Source organism: Hemibagrus wyckioides, linkage group LG26 (genome assembly GCF_019097595.1).
Source record: "Hemibagrus wyckioides isolate EC202008001 linkage group LG26, SWU_Hwy_1.0, whole genome shotgun sequence".
Lineage (NCBI taxonomy): Eukaryota > Metazoa > Chordata > Actinopteri > Siluriformes > Bagridae > Hemibagrus > Hemibagrus wyckioides.
The window spans coordinates 459,156-469,155 of NC_080735.1; the positions used below are offsets into that span (position 1 = coordinate 459,156).

General features: G+C 46.1%; 1 protein-coding gene across 1 annotated transcript in view; it reads right to left on the bottom strand.

The window, feature by feature from the left end:
- The window catches only part of pgap6 (post-glycosylphosphatidylinositol attachment to proteins 6), an 11,937-nt gene extending 7,616 nt beyond the window's left edge, over window positions 1–4,321 (bottom strand). Inside the window, exons 1-2 of the mRNA XM_058380158.1 lie at window positions 4,160–4,321; window positions 3,619–3,796 (exon numbers count right to left, since the gene is read on the bottom strand). Of these exons, the coding sequence (XP_058236141.1) occupies window positions 3,619–3,796; window positions 4,160–4,223 (242 nt within the window). The 5' untranslated portion in view covers window positions 4,224–4,321. The remainder of the gene's footprint in view (window positions 1–3,618; window positions 3,797–4,159) is intronic.
- Window positions 4,322–10,000: the final 5,679 nt, after the last annotated feature.

Here is a 10,000-nt window from a genome sequence, read left to right on the forward strand (position 1 = left end):
ATGTGATGTTGTGGTGATGGTGTGATGATGTGATGTTGTGATGATGGTGTGGTGATGGTGTGCTGATGTGATGTTGTGGTGATGGTGTGATGATGTGATGTTGTGATGATGGTGTGGTGATGGTGTGCTGATGTGATGTTGTGATGATGTTGTGATGATGGTGTGATGATGGTGTGGTGATGGTGTGGTGATGGTGTGATGATGGTGTGATGTGATGTTGTGATGTTGTGATGATGGTGTGGTGATGGTGTGATGATGGTGTGATGATGGTGTGATGTGATGTTGTGATGATGTTGTGATGATGGTGTGATGATGTGATGTGATGATGTGATGTGATGATGGTGTGGTGATGGTGTGATGATGGTGTGGTGATGGTGTGGTGATGGTGTGATGATGTGATGATGGTGTGATGATGTGATGTGATGATGGTGTGGTGATGTTGTGATGATGGTGTGGTGATGTTGTGATGATGGTGTGGTGATGTTGTGATGATGGTGTGATGATGGTGTGATGATGGTGTGATGATGGTGTGATGATGTGATGTGATGATGGTGTGATGATGTGATGTTGTGATGATGGTGTGGTGATGGTGTGGTGATGGTGTAGTGATGGTGTGGTGATGGTGTGATGATGGTGTGGTGATGGTGTGAAGTTGTGATGATGGTGTGATGATGGTGTGGTGATGGTGTGGTGATGGTGTGAAGTTGTGATGGTGTGATGATGGTGTGGTGATGGTGTGGTGATGGTGTGATGATGGTGTGATGGTGTGATGATGGTGTGATGATGGTGTGATGTGATGTTGTGATGATGGTGTGATGATGTGATGTTGTGATGATGGTGTGATGATGGTGTGATGATGTGATGTTGTGATGATGGTGTGATGATGGTGTGATGATGGTGTGATGGTGTGATGATGGTGTGATGTTGTGATGGTGTGATGGTGTGATGTTGTGATGATGGTGTGATGATGTTGTGATGTTGTGATGTTGTGATGATGGTGTGATGATGTGATGATGTTGTGATGTGATGGTGTGATGATGTGATGGTGTGGTGATGTGATGGTGTGGTGATGGTGTGCTGATGTGATGTGGTGATGGTGTGATGATGTGATGGTGTGGTGATGGTGTGATGTGATGGTGTGGTGATGGTGTGATGATGGTGTGGTGATGGTGTGGTGATGGTGTGATGATGGTGTGGTGATGGTGTGGTGATGGTGTGATGATGTGATGTTGTGATGATGGTGTGATGATGGTGTGATGATGGTGTGATGGTGTGATGATGGTGTGATGTTGTGATGGTGTGATGGTGTGATGATGGTGTGATGATGTGATGTGATGATGGTGTGATGATGTGATGTTGTGATGGTGTGATGATGGTGTGATGATGGTGTGATGATGTGATGTTGTGATGGTGTGATGATGGTGTGATGATGTGATGATGGTGTGATGATGTGATGGTGTGATGTGATGATGGTGTGGTGATGTGATGGTGTGATGATGTGATGTGATGATGGTGTGGTGATGGTATGATGATGGTGTGATGTTGTGATGATGGTGTGATGATGGTGTGGTGATGGTGTGGTGATGTGATGTTGTGATGATGGTGTGCTGATGGTGTGCTGATGTGATGGTGTGATGATGGTGTGGTGATGGTGTGCTGATGTGATGTTGTGGTGATGGTGTGGTGATGTGATGTTGTGATGATGGTGTGGTGATGGTGTGGTGATGGTGTGGTGATGGTGTGATGATGGTGTGATGATGTGATGTTGTGCTGATGGTGTGGTGATGGTGTGATGATGGTGTGGTGATGGTGTGATGATGGTGTGATGTTGGTGTGGTGATGGTGTGATGTTGTGATGATGGTGTGGTGATGGTGTGATGATGGTGTGTCGATGTGATGTTGTGATGGTGTGCTGATGGTGTGGTGGTGTGATGATGGTGTGATGATGTGATGTTGTGATGATGGTGTGGTGATGGTGTGGTGATGGTGTGATGATGTGATGTTGTGATGATGGTGTGGTGATGGTGTGGTGATGGTGTGATGATGGTGTGATGTTGTGATGATGGTGTGGTGATGTGATGGTGTGATGATGTGATGTGATGGTGTGATGATGTGATGGTGTGATGATGTGATGGTGTGATGATGTGATGTGATGGTGTGATGATGTGATGTTGTGATGATGGTGTGGTGATGGTGTGCTGATGGTGTGATGTTGTGATGATGGTGTGGTGATGTGATGGTGTGATGATGTGATGTGATGGTGTGATGATGTGATGGTGTGATGATGTGATGGTGTGATGATGTGATGTGATGGTGTGATGATGGTGTGGTGATGTGATGTGATGTTGTGATGTTTTGATGATGGTGTGATGATGGTGTGATGGTGTGAATATGGTGTGATGATGGTGTGATGTGATGTTGTGATGATGGTGTGATGATGTTGTGATGATGTTGTGATGATGGTGTGGTGATGGTGTGATGATGGTGTGATGATGGTGTGATGATGGTGTGATGATGGTGTGGTGATGGTGTGGTGATGGTGTGATGATGTGATGTTGTGATGATGTTGTGATGATGGTGTGATGGTGTGGTGATGTGATGATGTTGTGATGATGGTGTGATGATGGTGTGATGATGGTGTGATGATGGTGTGATGATGGTGTGATGATGGTGTGGTGATGTGATGATGTTGTGATGATGGTGTGATGATGGTGTGGTGATGGTGTGGTGATGTGATGTGATGATGTTGTGGTGATGTGATGATGGTGTGATGATGGTGTGATGATGTGATGTTGTGATGATGGTGTGGTGATGTGATGTTGTGGTGATGTGATGATGGTGTGATGATGTGATGTTGTGATGATGGTGTGATGATGGTGTGATGATGGTGTGGTGATGGTGTGATGATGGTGTGATGATGGTGTGGTGATGGTGTGGTGATGGTGTGATGATGGTGTGATGATGGTGTGGTGATGGTGTGGTGATGTGATGGTGTGATGATGGTGTGATGATGTGATGTTGTGATGATGGTGTGGTGATGTGATGGTGTGATGATGGTGTGATGATGGTGTGGTGATGGTGTGGTGATGGTGTGGTGATGGTGTGATGATGGTGTGATGATGGTGTGGTGATGGTGTGGTGATGTGATGGTGTGATGATGTGATGTTGTGATGATGGTGTGGTGATGTTGTGATGATGGTGTGGTGATGTTGTGATGATGGTGTGATGATGTGATGTTGTGATGATGGTGTGGTGATGTGATGGTGTGATGATGGTGTGATGATGGTGTGGTGATGGTGTGGTGATGGTGTGGTGATGGTGTGATGATGGTGTGATGATGGTGTGGTGATGGTGTGGTGATGTGATGTTGTGATGATGTTGTGATGATGTGATGATGTGATGTTGTGATGATGTTGTGATGATGTGATGATGTGATGTTGTGATGATGGTGTGATGATGTTGTGATGATGTTGATAGTGTTGATGTTGTGATCTTAATTAATCACCTTAATTAAAACCAACCAACAAATCAGACCCATTATCACTGAACACATGAGGGATGATTTATTACAAGTCGAATTCATGTGTTGAATGTGTGTGAAAGTGGACAGTCACTCACACTGCGATGTTCTGGTCACCGCAGCTGAACCCGGAGCCACGCAGGACCGTGAGTGACCAGCGCACAAGGTCCGCCCCTTCCGGCACCTGGAACCGGAACAGGCGCGCATTCCCAAACCAGCTGTACTTTGATAACCTCTGAGGCGTGTTGGAGTAGAACCCACTGACATAGCTCACATCTGCGGAGGGGAAGTGACATCACGGGGGCGGAATTCGTAAACAAAAACATGTTTATAAACAACAACGAAAGTTTTTCCTTTTAGTTCTAGTGCACGTGCATGTCTTTACTTCATAGTTGTATTATTTATAATTACACTTTAGCCTGTTAAAGATTCTGTCACAGTGACGTAGTATTGCAGCTTATAAAATATATAAAATATTACTTAAACATTAATATATTAATAATCAGAGCATTAGCTTGTGACGTTAAAGGTGTAAAAGTTATGTACTGAGGGATTCTCTAGGTAAAGAGATAAAATGATCAGCTGAACCACCGCAAACACTGCGATACTGAAAAACAGCGGAATATAGAACGAACTCACCGTCAGCGAGGCAGAAGAACACGGCGTTAAACAGACAAAGCCATTTCAGTAAAACCCCTGCCATTTTCCAGATGAGAAACTAAAACAGATCACATGTTTGTTTAGGAAAGTGTTCCACTGACGACGGCTGCCATGAAGACTGCCGCATCGTACTTCCGGGTTCCGTTTGTTTTCTCACCGCTTCTCCGGCGTAGCCACGCCCCCCGTGCGCTGCTAGCGTTGTGATTGGCCACTGAGTTTAGAGTTTAGGTAGACTACTGTACGCTAACCTGTTCTGAATCACAAAGTAAACACAGCATGGGCGTGGGTCAGTGGTGTCCAGTGTTCCCCGGAAAGCACCGGAATTCTGCAGGGTTTCATTCCAACCAAGCAGAAGCCACACCCGAGTCTCCTGAAACCCACAGCAACTCTCTCTCACTCCAACCCCCCCCCCCCCCCGTCCTAATTCTGCCCTGCATGTGGTGTTAGGTGTGTTCCTCTGTACCCTGAGGATGCTCCTACAGAACTCTGCATGCAGGGCTTCTATTGGGTTTTTGTCCCATTTGTTGAATTCCTGATTTAGGAGAGGACCCCAGACTTCACTACCATACAGTGCAATAGGTTCTAGAACTGTTTGGAATATTTTGAGCCAGATTCTAATTGGGATTTGAACTGGAATAAAATTTTTGATGGCATAGAAAGCCCTTCTTGCTTTCTCCTTCAGTTCATTCACAGCCAGGCTGAGGTTTACTTTTGCCCTGAATTTCAGCCCGAGGTATGTGTAATTAGTGACATGATCAATTTTGGTGATACCGAGGGTGAAACTGTGTCTCTTTCCCTGACCTCTGGGTCGTTTTTGAAAGGTTAGGACCTTTGTCTTGGTTGGGTTTATAGTCAGGGCCCAGGTCTGACTGAACCTGTGCAGGATGTGGAGGTTCTGCTGTAGAGCCTCGTCTGTAGGAGACAGCAGGACCAGATCATCTGCATAGAGGAGGAACTTTATACTGGAGTGGTGTAGTGTGAGGCCGGGTGCTGGTGACTGTTCTAATAATTTTGCCAGTTGAGTGAATAATTCAGTTTACTTATTTATTTTAATTACACATTTATTGTTTGAGTGCATTGTTTTTATGATATTGTATGTTTTACCCCCTATACCAATTTCCAGTTTAGATAATAATCCTTGGTGCCAAATTGAATCAAAACTTTTCTGAAAACTTTTTAAGCAAATATTTTGGTTTTGTTTTGGTTGATATATTTGTCAGTTAGAGTGTGCAGTGTAAAGATGTGGTCTGATGTTCTGTAATTTGGTAAGAATCCAATCTGACTTCTGCTTAAGACATGGCGCTCGGTAAGGAAGTCTATGAGTCTCGTATTGATGATGCTGCAGAACAACTTCCCCAGACGGTGTCCGTGTTGTGTGTCCGGCACGGTGTCCGTGTTGTGTGTCCGGCACGGTGTCCGTGTTGTGTGTCCGGCGCGGTGTCCGTGTTGTGTGTCCGGCACGGTGTCCGTGTTGTGTGTCCGGCGCGGTGTCCGTGTTGTGTGTCCGGCGCGGTGTCCGTGTTGTGTGTCCGGCGCGGTGTCCGTGTTGTGTGTCCGGCGCGGTGTCCGTGTTGTGTGTCCGGCACGGTGTCCGTGTTGTGTGTCCGGCACGGTGTCCGTGTTGTGTGTCCGGTGAGTGTTGAAGAATGTTGTGTAGCAGTCGGTAACGTGGTGGGGCATGAGAATATTGTCTCTGCCTCCAGAATGAACAGTGCCATTGTGGTGTTTCTGAATAATGTTGAGAAAGTCAGAAATCTGATTCAGAAAGGCATCATTGTTAATAATGAGACAATACTGGTTTCTCCCCTCAGTTCCCCAGCTAAGAAAGTCTTGTTGTCCAACGTCCCTCCTTTTATTTCAGATGAAGCTATCTGTAAAGAACTGTCTCGGTACGGGCGAATTGTCTCCCCCATTAAGAGAATCCCTCTTGGCTGTAAGTCCCCACTGGTTAAACACTTGGTTTCTTTTAGAAGAATGGTCTTCATGGTTTTTAAAGAAGGTGTGGAAGAGCTGAATGCTGTTTTTAAATTCAGAGTTGAAGGCTTTGACTACAATCTGTTTGTTTCTTCTGATACAGATATTAAGTGTTTTAAATGTGGAAAAACTGGTCATCTTGCTCGGGCCTGCCCTGAGAGGCAGAGTGACCCCGGTGTTTCTGAGCGACCGGGGCAGGACGCAGCTCAGTCGGCTGGGGTCGTTCCCCCTGCGGCTACAGTTCGACCGGCTGCTGAGGGCCCCGGAGCTGCTGCTGCACCAGACCCGAAAAAGAGTGAAACCCAAGCCCAGCCTGCAACCCAGAAGCCCACTGGGGCTGCAACAGCCCCGGAAAAGCCATGCACGGCCGAACCGGCCGCGGAAGAGCCATGCTCAGCTCAACCGGACCGGGAGAAGCCGTGCTCCACTGAGAAGAGCTCAGTGGGTTCTGGAGCAGTGCTGGAGCTGCCTGCGCTGGCAGAGGCAGGCACGGAGGTGCAGAGCGAACGCCCGGAAACACCGGACACTACACCAGTGCAGGGGGACGGGGGAGACGTGGACATGGTGGATGAGCCCGTCTTTAAAGTGCCAAATAAAAGGAAAAAGCAAGGTAAGGGACGGGGAAAAAAGCAGGCAAAAAAGGACACAAAGATGGGGGAACGAGAATCAGACAGTGATGACTGCATGTCAGACTCTGTTTTAATGTTCGATTCTCAGGAGGAACAGGTTCATGTTGTGTACAGCGCTGATGATATTAAAGAGTTTTTAAGGAACACCAAATGGCAGAAAAATGTAGCATTGGAAGAGTTTTTCCCGAACCGTAAGCAGTTTATTCACGACGTTAAGTTCTTCAGAAGAGAAGGTGCATTCATTGATGTTGAAATTTTCCGTCTGAAGAAACTGATCACGAGTGAATAAGGAAAACTCTGATGATGACTAATGTGGTGTTTTTTTTATGGTAGAGTGGTTTTTACCCTCTGTTTAATTTTATTTATTTTATTTATTTCTATGAAAGGAGTTAATATTGCGAGTTTAAATATTAATGGGGCAAGAGAGCAAATCAAGAGAGCTAAACTGTATGGTCTTTTAAAGCAGAAGCACATTGACGTTGCCATGCTGCAGGAAACCCACAGCGACACCAGCAATGCTGCTGATTGGGTGAAGGAGTGGGATGGGTTGGTGATTTTAAGCCATAACACAACGCTCAGTGGTGGAGTCGCCTTGCTCTTTACTCAGTTTTATTCCTTGTTCTTATTCAGTTGAAGAATTTTTAAATGGGAGGATTTTAAAAGTGAAAACTTTTTATGAGAATGAGGTTTTAGTTTTTATCTGTGTGTACACTCCCACCAGTGCAGTGGAGAGGATGATGTTTTTAGATACTCTGAACAATGTCATTGCTGACTGCAACACTGCAGAAATTTTAATTCTGGGTGGAGATTTTAACTGTACTACAGATATTTTAGACCGGAACCACACAGAACCTCACATGGCTTCCCGTAAGCGTCTGTGGGAGATGGTGGAGGCCCACGAGTTGAGCGACATATGGAGAACTTTTAATAAGAACAAGAGACAGTACACGTGGGCCCATGCCATAGATAACACACTCTCCCTGGCGAGATTAGATCGTTTTTATGGTTTTAAACATCAGCTGACGTTTTTTACAAAGTGTTTTATTGTTCCAGTAGGTATCTCTGACCACAGTATGGTCCAGTGTACTATTACTAAAGAGAAGGTTAAACCTAGGAGTGCCTACTGGCATTTTAACACTGCTCTTTTAGAAGATGCTAATTTTAGGGAGTCTTTTATTTTTTTATGGAATTGTTTTAAACATGAGAAGGCAGCTTTTAGTTCACTTCAGCTGTGGTGGGATGTGACAAAAGCACAAGTCAAAGAATTTTGTCAGCAGTACACTCTCAATGTCACAAGAGACATTGTTAGATCTCTGAAAGCTCTGGAGATAGAAATAGTGGAGCTCCAGCGTTTGGAGGCCACTGGAAATCGAGGGCATGTTGAAGCCCTCAAACGTAAGAAATCCAAAATGAACGACCTGTTAGACATTACAGCACAGGGGGCGCTGGTCCACTCACGCTTTAAAAGCACTGCTGAGATGGATGCTCCTTCAAAGTTCTTTTTCAGTTTAGAGCAGAAGAATGGACAGAAAAGATTTATACATGCTGTGTGAACAGAATCAGGGGATCTCGTATCTGAGCCCACTGAAATTCACCAGCAGACAGTAAGCTTCTACTTGAAGCTGTACAGCAGTGAGTGGTCAGGGGCACAAGTAGTGGAGGACAGCTTCCTCATGGACCTGCCAAAGCTCTCTGAGCGAGCGGCGAGAGAGCTGGACAGGGAGCTGACGCTGGAGGAGGTTCATGAGGCTCTCCAGGGGATGGAGAATGGACGGGCGTCAGGTATAGACGGTCTCCCTGTCGAGTTCTACAAGGCATTCTGGGCCGTCATAGGGCAGGATGTGCTAGATGTCCTACGGGACAGCGTACGGAGAGGTGAACTCCCGTTGAGCTGCAGGAGGGCCGTCCTGACCCTGCTACCGAAGAAGGGAGACCTAACCCACCTGAAGAACTGGTGCCCGGTCTCACTACTGTGCACTGACTGCAAGCTGCTCTCAAAAGCATGAGCCTCGAGACCGACTAAGGTAATGGAGCAGCTCATTCACCAGGACCAGACGTACTGTGTGCCTGATAGGTCCATATTCGATAATGTGTATTTAATTCGTGACATTTTGGACGTCTCCAGGCTATTGGGCTTAAAGACTGGTCTGATTTCTCTAGATCAGGAAAAGACTTTTGACCGGGTTGAACATGAATATTTGTGGAAGGTGCTGGAAGCCTTTGGGTTCAGTCCAGGTTTTATAGCCATGATCAGGGTGTTGTACAGTGACATTGAGAGTGTACTGAAGGTTAACGGTGGTTTATGTGCTCCTTTTAGAGTGTACAGAGGGATCAGGCAGGGCTGTTCCCTCTCTGGAATGTTGTACTCTCTAGCTATTGAACCTCTTTTAAATAAGTTAAGAAGTAATCTCTCTGGTTTTAATATTCCACATGCTAATGCCTCAATATGTTTATCAGCTTATGCAGATGATCTGGTAGTGATGATAAACACACAAAATGATGTCAATGTTTTAACTGATATTTTAAATGACTTTCAAATTTTCTCCTCCGCCAAAGTTAACTGGTCTAAAAGTGAAGCCATTTTAGTTGGGGAGTGGGAAGGTGGGCAACCGTCACTACCAGGAGGCTTAGCGTGGAAAAGAGGTGGTTTTAAATACTTGGGTGTCTACCTGGGGAACAATGAGTTTTTAAGTAAAAACTAGGAAGGTTCTGTAGAGCAGGTGAAGGGCAGACTGAGCAGGTGGAAGCGGCTGGTTCCAAAGATGTCCTACAGGGGGAGAACGCTGGTCATCAACAACCTCGCCGCGTCGTCCCTCTGGCACAAGCTGGCATGCGTGGATCTGCCGCTGAACCTGCTGGCAAACATCCAGGCCCTGCTGGTGGACTTCTTCTGGGGCGTGTCTACACTGGATTCCACAGAGTGTGCTTCATCTGCCGAAGGAGGAAGGAGGACAGGGGCTGGTCCAGCTGTCCAGCAGAGCCGCAGCCTTCCGCCTCCAGTTCATCCAGAGACTCCTCACTGGACCCGGAGACTTAGTATGGAGAGCAGCAGCCAGTGGACTACTACGCACAGTTCAAGGACTGGGGCTGGACAGAGCGTTGTTTTTAATGGACACAAAAATGCTGGACATTTCTGGACTACCAGCCTTTTACCGTGGATTTTTTAAAATTTGGAACTGTTTTAAGAAACAAAACAAGGGCTGTAGAACGCTACACT